The sequence below is a fragment of the Tupaia chinensis genome, unplaced genomic scaffold (assembly GCF_000334495.1).
Source record: "Tupaia chinensis unplaced genomic scaffold, TupChi_1.0 Scaffold000315_1, whole genome shotgun sequence".
Taxonomy (NCBI): Eukaryota; Metazoa; Chordata; class Mammalia; order Scandentia; family Tupaiidae; genus Tupaia; species Tupaia belangeri.
In genome coordinates this window covers 1,197,148-1,210,591 of record NW_006159808.1, presented here as the reverse complement: position 1 = coordinate 1,210,591, position 13,444 = coordinate 1,197,148, and the positions used below count along the sequence as shown (strand labels likewise).

The following is a 13,444-nucleotide window of genomic DNA, read 5'->3' as shown; positions in this document are numbered from 1 at the left end:
CACCCCTGCGCGGGTGGCCGGCGAGCGCGCGGACAGGGCGGGGCCGCAGACGCCGGCGCCCCGTTATCTGCGCTCACCCAGCCGAGGGCTCCGCCCCGAACCAGGCGCGACCCGAACCCCGGCCCGGCTCCGCCGCCTCAGCACGCCTGCCAGCACGTCCCAGTCCCCGTCCCGGTCCCGGTCCCCACCTGTCGCACAGAGCCGGTCTCCCGCCGGACCCCGCCAGGTGAGTGGCCCCAGGCACTACGCGCGGGTGGTCCAGGCCCAGAGCCGGCCCCGCATCGCCCCGGGACGCCAGGGGCCCTTCCCAGGAGGCAGGGGCCAAGGGCCGGGTCGGGACCGACCGGTTCTCAGGCTCCCCTCGCTGCCCTCTGGCTGTCGCGCCTCCAAGGCGCCGCTGACCTCGGTGTTTTCCAGTCTGAATCTTGCAGTGAATGTTTAGATTTCATACTTACGTACACGCATATATAGACACGTGTGTATTTATGTATTCTATTATACCGTGTCTAAGAGATCGTGAACATCAAACGAGGCTTTTTTGAGATGTCCCTGTGGAAGAAAGTGGTGGTTTTAGTGGTGGTGCTGAAGGCAAACTGATTTTCTTTGTAATTTTTAATGCAAACACTGACACTTTATTAAACTTGGCACATTTGGACACTCAGGTATGTGTCAGATTAGATTCCGCTGTCGCATGGCCTCGCCTTAGTTCCACCCACAGCGTGTGGTGTGCGCCGTGCATTAGGGATCACTTTGATTACTAGTAAAAAGAAAACCTGATTGTTACTGGTTTACACAATTTCCTCAAAGCTGGGCATCGAAGGCTGATGCAGCAACTCAAAAATGTCACCGAGGGCCGACTCCTCCAGTCGAAGGCTCTACTCTCCCGAGTACTGAGCTCACCCTTCCAGCCGGTGTGTCTGCCTTCTAGGAAAAGAAAAGGGAAATTAATATTGAGGGCAAAGAACAGAAGTGCGAGCCTCGAAGGCCTCCCCCACTACTCACCCTTACGTCTCCTACACAGAGCGGTGACACAGGCCACCTCTAGCAGCCACGGTGACAGGAAATGGAATAGTTGGCTTTCTAGCTGTCGAACACCGCAGTGGAGGATGGAGGGGTGGAAGCAGCCTGCTGAGCCGACCTGGCGTCTGCCTACAGGTGTTTCAGTCACTCCCTGTAAGCTTATTCTGGGTGCACCGTAAGCCTGTCCAGAGCAAGCTTCTTCTGGGTATAAGCTTATTCTGGGTGCACCGTAAGCCTGTCGAGAATGAAGAGTGTGTTTGGCCATCTTTTACATTGCCCACAGTGACCAGCAAGTGACCATGGCGTCGTCACAGGGTCTAAGACATTGTGTCTATTCAATCAATGGCAATGTGCTTTCTTTTTATTTATTTTCTTTTTTTTTTTCCTTTGGAGAGGTTTTCGCTATAGGACACATGCGCTCGCCAGACAGACAGAGAGAGATAGAGAGACAGAAAGTAAGAAATCACCCCCCAGGGGATGACCATGCCGCAATCCCTTCTTCTCCATTCTCCTCTGGGGATCTTGGGCATGCACGCACACGTGCCCGGTGTGAGTTTAAGCCACCGAGTCCGGGACCCGAACCATGGTCAACTACGTGGGAGTCCAGCGACATAGCCATTACGCCAACTGCTGGTCCCTGGCAATGTGCTTTCTTAACTTTAATTTAGAAATAAGAACCAGGGGGCATCCGTGACTCTGGTTTATCTGATGGAGAATAATGAAATCCAGCTATTTCCCTCTGGTGACTCATTCTCATATCAACGTTGGAAAATTACCTGGCACATTCTCCTGCTACATCGAGTCGGCCCATTAGTGAGGACAATTCGATAAGTAATGCTGTGTAGAATTTTTTTTGTGGCTTAATCATACATTTTATTGTCGATAATTTTCCATTTCTAGTTTCACTTATATGCATAAATATGTATATATATGCTTTTCCCCCTCTTTCTTACCCTCTTCCATTTCTCACCCTCCTCCCACACTATCTCAGGTGTCTACATTAGTTTTCCATTCCTTTTTTCCCCACATTGTATTGATTTACAAAATTTCTTAAATAATCTAACTACTTTCAATAGCAAGTTCAGCTGGTATGTACATATCTGTGAACACATGTCTGACTTTAGGTGTGAAACTCTGAGTAGAATGAATATGCTGTAAGGTGGCACCTGGCTGATGCTCTATAGCTTACTACGGTCATTAAATAGGCATTTTTAAATATATTTTTTAATATCAAGAAAAGCACTTTTAGCTTTAATAACTCAAAGAAATGTTAATGAACTTTGCTTAAAACTTAAAGCCAGGAAACAGGTTAGGATTCTGTTCAAATGGTAGGTACAAGAACCTATCCACAGCTCAAGACAGGACAAAAATCCTTAAAACCAGAAAACAAAGCCTAGAAGTAAATCAGCAATGTTTTAGTCTAAAGTCATAAAATTCTATTTCACCAGTTCAGCCTCATGTACTTCATGTTCTGTTGTGGTTAAATCTTCCAAATTAAATTGCAGACTTGTCCCTATGATTAAGTTGGCCATTTTCTTAGTTTTTGAACTCTTGTTTCTATGTGTCTGTATTTAATCTTCCTGGTATAACAATATTTTGAAATATAATTCAAAAACAAGAGGGAAAAATCATAAAAATGTGATTGGTCAACAAGCATTTTTTCAAGAGGTGTAAAAGATAGGTAAGACTGAGGCTAATATATTGGAGTGAGACTAAAGATCAGCAGTTGGACATTAAGAATAGTCTAATTTAAAATAGTTTAGCTGAGGAAACCAGCCAGTGGCATAGTGGTTAAGGCACTGGACACTCCCACATGGCCAACCATCATTCAAGTCCCAGACCTAGTGGCTTGCTTTTTCATTTTCCCTCTCTCTCCCGCTTCCCTCTCTCTGTGTATCTCTCTAGTCAAATTAAAATTAACGAATTAATTAATAAAATAAAATAAATAATTAAGATAGTTTAGCCAAATATTCCCAACCCCACAGTTTGAGTCCCAGCACTGAGCATGCGTGCCTAAAATCCGGAGAGGAGCATGGGGAAGAGATTTAGGCATGGTCACCTCCCTCCCACCCTGGGGTGATTTCTCACTTTCTCTCTCTGTGTCTCTCTCTGTGTCTCTGGCAAAGGCACATGCCTATGGCAAAAAATCTAAAAAGATAAACAAACAAATACACTTTTAGCATCCTGAGAAATAGTTTAGAGTTCATTTACCTCCAAAGATTTTCAATTGTTACTCTGTATCTATACTGTTTCTTCTTCACAACAGATCTTCCTCTTGGCTCAATCATCGTTTCCTTAATTATAAATCATGAGGGATGAATACAAAGCAATTGAATGTGAAGATTCAGGACTTTCCACGGGGATGAATCACACAGACGCTGTGCACCGAGAACCGCAGGTAAAGCTATGATGGCATGTGACTCATCCCAGCCTTTCTCTAAGGGAGGCACTAGCACTGCTGACGTGTGATCACATGTGTTCTCCTTGGTCTCTGCCACTCAGCCAGCAATCCCAGACTCGCCCAGTGCAGGGCAGTGAGCCCACATGCCTCAGCTACAGTCATTAGCATCGTCCCGCCTGAGGCTTAACAAGTGGAGGGCATGAGAAAGGCAGTGTGTCGTCCTTGGTCTAATTTCTAGAATGGTTTTGGGTTATTTTTTCTTTCTTTTTATTGCTTAAATTCAAGTAAATTAATTAATATGAAAAGGTTTTCATCACAGAGAGTCTTCCTGAATCACTTTGGTATATGTACCAACTATTGCCCTGAATTATATCTTAAATATGTGATTTTTAAATCCTGTATTACAAAACATAATGAAATTTTATGGACTCAGACATTTATTATACTAAATATAGTGACTCATTGCTAAATATTTTTAACATAGTTCTTGTTTCAAACTAGCTGATTAGCTAATAATAAAGCTGTACGTCCCCTTATAAAGTGTAATCTTTGGGGACCAGCAGTTGGCGTAGTGGCTATGTCGCGGGACTCCCAAGTAGTCAACTGTGGTTCGAGTCCCAGACCCGGTGGCTTAAACTCACGCCAGGCATGTGTGCATGTGTACCCAAGATTCCAAGAGAAGCATGGAGGAGAATGGGTTGCAGCATGGCCATCCCCTGGCGGGGGGGATTTCTTGCTTTCTGTCTCTCTGTCTCCCTGTCTCTGTCTTTCTGGCGAGCACATGAGCCCTATAGCAAAAACCTCTCCAAAAAAAAAGTGTAATCTTTGTTTCTAGTAATGGGAACTTGTTTTGTAGTATGAGGACTAGGTAACTGTATGAATGTATTTTTAAAATGCAGTTTTCAAGACTTTTTTTAGAGAGATTTTTGCTGTGGGGCATGTGTGCTCACCAGAGAGACAGAAAGTGAGAAATAACCCCACCGGGGGTTGGCCATTCTGCAATTCCTTCTTCTCCACTCTCCTCTCGGGATTTTGGGTGCACACACACAAACACACATGCACGCACACGTGTGCACCCAGTGTAAGTTTTAAGCTGCCAGGTCCAGGACTCAAACCGCAGTTGACTACATGGCAGTTCAGCAATGTAACAATTATGCCATCTGCTGGTCCCAAGTTTTAAAGACTTCTTTAAAAATTGTTTCTTTAAGTACAGGAGGAGACAGTTACACACACCAAGGGTGTAGATGGAAATGAACCAACGGAAGGGAGTAACCTATTGCATAGCAGTGAAAAAACACTACAAGCAACACCAGCTGAATCGAGTCTTCTACAAAGATTGAGACAAACATTGGCTTGCCCTCCGCATGGTTCACTGGACAGAGTGATAACAAATGGTAAGGATGAATTCAGAGAGGGTGAAATATGAAGTTCTGATGACAGATTCCAAAATAATGTGGTATAAAAGATAAAGAGTTTACTTCTTTGTCACATAAAAACTGCTAGATGATCAATTCACAATGGCGGGTAACTCCGTTCCACACAGTCATTCAGGGGCCCAGGCTGACAGGGCTCCACTGGCTCCCAACCCAGGGCTTCCAAGCTCACTGTGGTAACCACTCTTTGGACCAGCAGGAAGGGGAAAAGAACAAAGATTGAGGATGTTTTTCTTTTCTACGTCTGAGTAATGTCACAGGAAAGTTAGGGTTCCAGTGAGAAAAATGTTTGAGAAATCATGTGTAAACAGAAAGGCACTACCTAAATGCTGGTTATCATTACAACTAATATTTGAGCAAATAAAGCTCAGCTTATATTTCCAAATGGGTCCTGTCATTTATAAGTGAAGATCTTGGCTTGTAACTCCACTGATTCCAGTAGAGTTGCTATTACTTAAAATATTTGGGGGATTATATTTTTTTTGGGGGGGGATGTTTATCTCAGCACAATTTCGAATAGTGCTAGGGTTGGGCTGTATTTGACTCTTAGAAATGGATTTGGTTTTTGGGTGCAGCCAAAGGTTATTCTGATATCAATCTGATGAATAAATGGGTGTTCTGTTTCAGTCATGCCACTTTTTGCTAAAAAAGGAAGTGTGTGTGTATTTGTGTGTGTGTGGAGAGATATGCAATATAGTAGGAAAAAGAAGAGGTTTGAAAATTGTCTATAACAGCAAACTTAAAGACAACTTCAAAAATCTGTTAAGAATGGCAGCATCGCTGAAGTATCTGGTCTCTCAGGGTGTGTTTTCGGTGTACTGAAAAACAAGGCTCACTTCTTTCCAGTTGCAGTTCATTGATGAGCTCTAAAAACCATCTTAACCACTTCATCAGAGACCACGGAAGCTAAGTATTTTACATGTTAGGTCCTGGATATATTTTTAATGAAGCCAAGTTCTGAACAGGCATGGAAGAAAACCTCAAGCTCTATTTAGCCCATTTAAAGAAAACCAGCTTCCAAAATATACACTAGATGATAGGGTGACAGATAACTTAATACTTTCTCTGTCCTTTCTGTTGTTTTTGTAACTTCTGCTATTCAAAATATGGCACATTTCCTATTAAAATATTTACATTTAAACAGATACAGATTGACACAGAGAAGGAGAAAAATGAATGATGTGATTTTGAGTCTCATTTTTTAAAAATATTTATAATTATTTTTCACAAAACTGTCTGGAAAATGGGACTCACGCTATAGAAACACCTCATCGTTTGTTTTCCTGTGCTGCTGTCCTGGGGGTCTTCAAGACTCCTTTTGTCCCTATTTCTTCCTGTGCGCATTAAGTATATGTGAGCATTTTTCCTAAGAAGTCTTATATGTGAAAATACAGTTTTCCAGTATTATAAATGAAAAAAGTAAGTGGGAACCAGCAGTTAGCATAATGGCTATGTCGCTGGATTCCCACGTAGTCGACCGCAGTTTGCGTCCCGGACCCGGTGGCTTAGAACTCACGTCGGGCACGTGTGCGTGCGTCCCCAAGATCCCAAGAGGAGAATGGAGGAGAAGGGATTGCGGCGTGACCATCCCCCCTGGGGGTTGATTTCTCGCTTTCTGTCTCTATGTCTTTCTCTGTCTGTCTGGCGAGCGCACACGCCCTATAGTGAAAACCTCTCAAAAAAAAAAAAAAAAAAAAAAAAAAAAGTAAGTAATTTGTATAAATGTTACTAACAGAAACTTTATAAATTCATATTGGCTACATATTTACAACTGTATTTCAAATGGGATAAAAAAGGAGAGCTAGAATTTCTCCAAGAGGTATCAAAGTGGAAAAGTGAAAGCCTCTCACTCTCCTGCCGGATTCAGGATAAAGTCGGGTAAGTGCCGTGGTGAAGTAGCAGTTAGCAGCCGGCAAGTCCTGCTTTCTCATTTTACTGCCTGTGTTGCAGTAGAAATTTCAGCCCTCATGGCCAGTTGGAAAAAAATCAAAGGGCCCCTGCGTTATTTCATTACAACAGTGTTGTGAGCCCAGCAAATCTGATTCTGTGAAGGTCTAGAAAAAGGGCAGTTGAGTTTTCTCTTTAGCAATATGTCAGACAAGACTCGATGAACAATCCTGTCACTGAACCCAATGAAAACAAATCTTTTAAGTCTTTTAAACGTGCCTTCCACCTGTCGAGAAAGCAGAAATCGTCAGACAACAAAAACAAAGCGTAAGCGGCAGAAGTAAATAAACACTCAAGCTGGCTGTCACTCTCGAGGTTTCTACGAACCTGGTGAATTTGAAGCTAGAGCCTGCCTGAGGGCAGGGGTATCACAGAGGAACCCCCCCCCCATTGTCTGCATACAGTTGGAACCTAAAGGTTCGAGGAATTGAAGCTCAACCTTCCCTGCAGATGGGGCCTGCTCCTTAACCTGTCTCAACTGGTTGCTGGCATGGGGAAAATCTCCATTAAAAATGTATGATTTCATCCAGATTCATGCTCAGATTCACAGATAAAAACTCAATCTGAAAATGTATCTTTCTGGATCCTAAGCTTCTACGCATGTGCTAAAAGTGAAATAGATTCTATCTGGGAAAACTCACATTAGCCTAAGACTCCAATAAACCCACAGGCAAAGACTGGCTCCTTTTTTTTTTTTAAAGAGATTTTTTTCTATGTGGTGTTAGTGCTCACTAGAGAGAAAGAGAGACAAAAAGCAAGTAGCTGGGGGGAGGGCCACAACTGTAGTCCCTTCTCCTCCATTATCTCCTCGGGGTTTTGGGCACTCACACACACATTGAAGCCACTAGGTCCAGACTCAGACCAAGGTGGATTATATGGGAGTCCAACAATGTAACTGTTAAGCCATCTGCTGGTCCCAAGGCCAACTCCTTGTTGCAAGAAAACAAACTAAAAATCACAACATGTACAAGGAAGCAGAAAACAGTTGGCATAATTTTCCCATCTATGAAAATAGACTACAGAGGTTTTCCATATATATAAACATGTGACAAAGCACAGAGGACTTATGGATACAAAGCAAGTGACTACTTAAAAGGAACAGATTTGAATAAGAACCAACTTGAACTTGACACAGTACAGTAATTGAAATAAAAGAACCAATGGATAGATTTAGGCAGTAGACTAAGTGAAAAGAAAATCGGTGGACAGACTCCAGATGCTCTAGAGAACATCTAGAACGCAGTAGACACAAGGATGAAAACCAGGAAACCGAAGTCAGCAACATGGAGAGTGATGTCCAGTCCCAGCTACAGAAGAGAGAATCGGGAGGACAAGGAAGAGAAGGTATTTGAAGAAATAAAGAATTTTCCAGAATCAATAAAACACACACATAAATCCTACGCCAACCCAAAGAAGCCACACCTAACTCATCACACTGAAATTGCATAAAACCGAAGAAAAAGCAAAGATCTTGAACAAGAAAGAGTTCCTTAGAAGAGCTGAAATTATACTTCCCAACATCAACAATGGAAGCCAGAAAATAAGGACTGATTTTTCAAAGAACTGAGAGAAAATTACTCTCAACCTAGAATTTGAGGCAAATGTAGGGTATATCTACAAAAACTATTCTTTAAGAATGAGAATGAGATCATTCCAGACAATGAAACCAAGATTTGACTCACGGATTCTCAGGATGAACGGCGTACTCTGAGTCAGGCTGTGTGCCACCCTGAATCCCCTCAGGGGCCACAGTGGGAGGGACTGTGTCCATGGAGTAAGACGTTTGTATTTGTACACATCACCTTTTCTGGAATATTAGTATTTTGCACAGTTAAGCAATAGCGAGTGAAGACACAATGAATTCAAAACCGAAAACAGAAATAGATCAGGTATTTGCTTTCCTGTAATTAAAGACAGCCCCTGACATCCGCTGTGAAAGCATCCCTTTCACACAGTTGGTCGCTGGTTACTGGCTTCAAGGACTTCAAGGACTCCACAGCATTAAGCTATCAAATTAAGCTGCACGTGTCAGTGAAGCAGCTGGGAGAACAGATGACGAGGCTGCCGAAGTTCTCCCAGTTAAAAAAAATGTTGATTGATAAGAGGGACACAGTTGGGATCAAATGTTGGTGGAACTGCTCATACTTAAATACCCTGGAGAATCTCCATGGCGAAGCATTACTTAAAGTAAATACCCTGGAGAATCTCCATGGCGAAGCAGGAAACCCACATAGCAGGCGTACAGACGTCAGTGGAGGGGCCGGCCATGGCCTGGTGGGTAAGGCAGCAGCTTCCACATGCCCCACTTCGTGGTGGCTTGAGAAACACACGCGTGCCCAAAATCCTGAAAGGAAGGAGAGATGGAGAAGAAGGGGTTGCAGCATGACCATTGCCCATGGAGGAGGTTCTCTCTCTCTCTCTCTCTCTCTCTCTCTCTCTCTCTCTGGAGAGGCCATGAGCTCTCCAGCTTTAACTGTGCTGGTACATTTATTAGGATTGTTTTTGTTAGTGCTTTGCTCACAAGTTTTGTGTTTTCAGTGGTCTACCTCTGATCTTTGCTTTTCCCAGGAGCCTTTTTTTTTTTTTTTTTTTTTTTAGGTTTCTGTCATAGGGTCTGTGTACTCACAGGAGAAAGAGAAAGTGAAGATCACTCCCCCAACACACACCCCAGAGAGGATGAGCCATACCACAATTCCTTCTCCCCCATTCTCCTCTCAGGGTTTTGGGCACACATGCACACACACCTGACATGATTTTCAAGCCACCAGGTCTGAGACTTGAACCACAGTTGGCTGTGTGGGAGTCCAGCACTTTAACCACCATACCACTTACTGCACCCCTCCCCCTCCAAGCCTTTCTGTGTTTTGTGTACAATTTTTTGGAACAAAAGTTTCCAAACAGGAATGTATGTTTCACATTCTAATAGAATTGTCTCTGCTGGGAGGTGGATGGCGGTGCCGTGGTGAGACACGACACTGCGAGGCTGACCTACATGGAAAAGTTCTGAGTTCACGTCCAGAGACCTCCCTGATGGTGCTGGTCACATTCATGCCCATGCTTCAGGGCTGGGGACGGCAGGGGAGGGTGGCGGTGTTGGAGCCCATTGGAGATACTATCCCCCTGCCTCTTCTCTCTGTCTCTCTCACTCATGGAAGAAAAAGGTAAAAAGAAAAAAGGTGGCAATGAAAGGAAACCTGTAGGCAGGAGCATAGTGGTCCCAGGTGAGAGGCTGGAGATGCCACCATGAATCACGGTAAACTTAGGGAAGCGTGGGAGCAGTTCGAGGCAAACCTTGACTGTAAAAACGAAATAATCTAATCTTTAATAGAAGACAGACTAAAACACTGGAGGGTGATTGGGATTCAGATATTCTCACATTCTTAGGAAGAGGGTAAAGATGGTGATTATTCTTCAATTTCACAAGCCTATTACTCTTTACAGTTATTTTTTTTTTTTTTTTTTTTAAGTTTGCCATAGCGCATCAGCTCACCACAGACAGAAAGACAGAGGAAAAGTGAAAAATCACTCCCTGCCTTCCCAGGGGCATAGCCACACTGCAGTCCCTTCTCCTTCCTTCTCCTCTTGGGATTTTGGGCATGTGTGCACATGGGCCTGGTGTGTTTTTCAAACTGCCAAGTCTGAGACTCAAACTGCACAGTTGGTGATGTGAGATCCAGACACCCTACCCTCCATGCCACCTGCTGGTCCCACTCTTTATAATGTTAACTATTTGTTGTATTTGTGGTAAAACCATAAAGGAAAACCAAGGAATGATTTTTTTTTTTTTTTTTAGAAATCCCCAAGAGTGGTCTTTCTAGCAGTGTGAAGGGCGATGGGGTATGAGAATTGGGAGGGGCACAACGGCTGTCCAAGGTACTGATCATATCCTGTTTCTTAAAATGCTGGCAGTTGCCCAGTTCATATTGTCACTGGCCAACTAAATCCGGCTTCTTGTCAGTGAAAAGAGAGGCAGAAGTTGGAGAAGAGGGAGTTTATTCTGTAGTCAGTTACAGGGAGACCATCAGCAAACACCATCAAATGTCTCAGAAAATTCGAGCTGTTCTTAGTATTTTGGGTATAAGATACAAGCAGGTCCACATCATTTCCCCTCCAATCAGAGTTGTTATCCCGATTCCTTCAAATACCCACTCCTGGTTTCTCATCTGAGCATTCCTCAAACAGACCTCCCCCTGACTCAACAGTGAGTCAGATTCTCTCTCTCTCTCTCTTTTTTAAAGAATTATTTTATTTATCTGTATTTATTTATTTATTTATTTTAATTTGACCAGAGAGGAACAGAGTGAGAGAAAGAGGGAATCCAAGAAGGTAAGCAGCCAGGTCTGGGACTTGAACCACAGTCAGCCATGTGGGAGTCCAGTGCCTTTAACCACTACACCACCTGCTGACCCCTGAGTCAGGTTCTCTTTAGAGGCATTTCCTAATTTCAAAATGGCTGCCGTCCTGCTGACCTGCTTCAGTATTACCGAGGTTCTTTATAGTTTACACATGGTTCTAAGTATTTGCATATATATTTAATATTTATTCTAAAAATTATCTTAGATTATATCAACTCCTGCATATGACAGCTTACTGATAGAAACTCGTTTTCCTGGTTTATTTCAGTTACCATCATCGTTCTTCTGTGGGCCGTAGTCTGGTCAGTTACTGGCAGTGAATGTCTTCCCGGAGGAAACCTATTTGGAATTATAATCCTTTTCTATTGTGCCGTCCTGGGAGGTAAACTTCTGAGGCTCATTAAGTTGCCTACGCTGCCTCCACTCCCCCCTCTTCTTGGTAAGTGCTACTTCCTGTTTTATTCCTGGTAAATCATTTTAAAAATAATAGTTTGGAGAGCTTTGGGAAATGAAGGTACAAAACATTTCTGGTTTTGCTGCACCGAAAGCAAAAAGCAATCACTAACATTCTGAAAACTTGTGTGAGCCCATTGTTAAGCAGCAATTTTTAAAAATCGAATTAGATAAACTTAAAGCACATTAAAAACAAGAGTGGTCAATAGTCTACACACTCCTCAATATAGTGGGTCCTCTGAAAAGTCATGACCATATTTTTCTATGTTTTCTCTATGCAAAAATGAATCATGACTTTTCTGACAACCCAATTTTTCTTTTCATATAGAGATTTTAGTTATAAGGTATGTGTGCCTGCCAGAGGGACAGAGACATAGAAATTACAATCCTATTCTGTTTCTATTCCTATTCCTATAGAAAGCGAGAAATCACCCTCCCCACCCCACCCCAGGGGATAGCCACATCGCAATCCCTTCTCCTCTATTCTCCTCTTGGGATTTTAGGCATGCATCCACCCGCAACTGGCTTGACTCTTAAGCTGCCGTGTCTGGGACCCAAACTGTGGTCAACTACATGGGAGCCCAGAGATCTAACCATTATGCCATCAGCTGCTGCTCCTGACCCAATATTTTTTATCTTAGATAAAACTAAAGGTATTTCACCAACTTCATATTATTTCTCACAAGTGTTTTTTATCTACTAAAGATATTAATTATTATTGGGACCAGCAGTTGATGTAATGGCTATGTCACTGGACTCCCATGTAGTCGACTGCGGTTCGAATACCAGACCCCGTAGCTTAAACTCATGCCAGGCACATGTGCGTGTGTGCCCAAGATCCCAAGAGGATACGAGGAGAGGGAATTGTGGCATGGCCATCCCCCCAGGGAGTGATTTCTCACTTTCTGTCTCTCTGTCTCTCTCTGTCTTTCTGGTGAGCACACACGCCCTATAGCAAAAACCTCTCCAAAAAAAAAAAAAAAAGAGAGATTAATTATTATTAAAGTGATTTTTTTCTGATACGCCTGTATGCTATGATAAAAAGTAGGCAAACCAAACCACCTCTTTGTACAAATCAGCGTTACTGGAACACACCCATGCTCATTCACTTCTGTAATGTCCAGACCCTTCACGGTGTGCTGGCCGAGGTGAGGAGAGGAGCTGAAACAGACCACATGGCCCACAAAGCATAAAATATCATTGGACTTTTTACAGAAGAAGTTTGCTTGACTCCTGCCTCTAAATCAGTGGCTCTCAAATTGTATTTTGCAGAGGATGACCTTGGGATATTGTTACAGTGCAAACTCTGAGTAAGTAGGTCTGGAGAAGGGCCTCAGTGTCTGCATTTCTAATACGCACCAAGACCACACCTTAAGTAGTAGCAAGATCTTTAGTTCCCGAACCCGGTTGCACATAGGAATTACCTAAGAAATTTTTTAGACAGTTGATGCCTGTGACACCCCCTTCACCCCACCCCACGCCCAGATTCTGGGTGAATTGGTGGAGTATGGCCTGGGCACCGGAATATTTAAAAGCTTTCTTCCCGCTACCAGCAGACGGCGTAATGGTTACCTCCTGGACTCCCACGTAATGTGTGGCTTAAAACTCAACCAGACACATGTGAATGTGCCTCAAAATCCCAAGAGGAGGATGGAGAAGGGATTGTGGTGTGGTCATCCCCCTGGGGGGTAATTTCTCACTTTCTCTCTCTCTCCAGCAAGCTCACAAATCCTACAGCATATCTCTCTCTCTTGAAAGGAAGGAAGGAAGGAAGGAAGGAAGGAAGGAAGGAAGGAAGGAAGGAAGGAAGGAAGAAGGGGAAGTGAAGGGTGTGA

General features: G+C 43.4%; 1 protein-coding gene across 1 annotated transcript in view; it reads left to right on the top strand.

Annotated features, from left to right (window-relative positions):
- SLC9B2 (solute carrier family 9 member B2) overlaps positions 1–13,444 on the top strand; it is a gene marked incomplete in the record, with an annotated part of 44,991 nt that overhangs the window by 3,019 nt on the left and 28,528 nt on the right. The window contains 3 exon segments of the mRNA XM_027772919.1: positions 3,287–3,418; positions 4,635–4,815; positions 11,425–11,595. Of these exon segments, the coding sequence (XP_027628720.1) occupies positions 3,329–3,418; positions 4,635–4,815; positions 11,425–11,595 (442 nt within the window).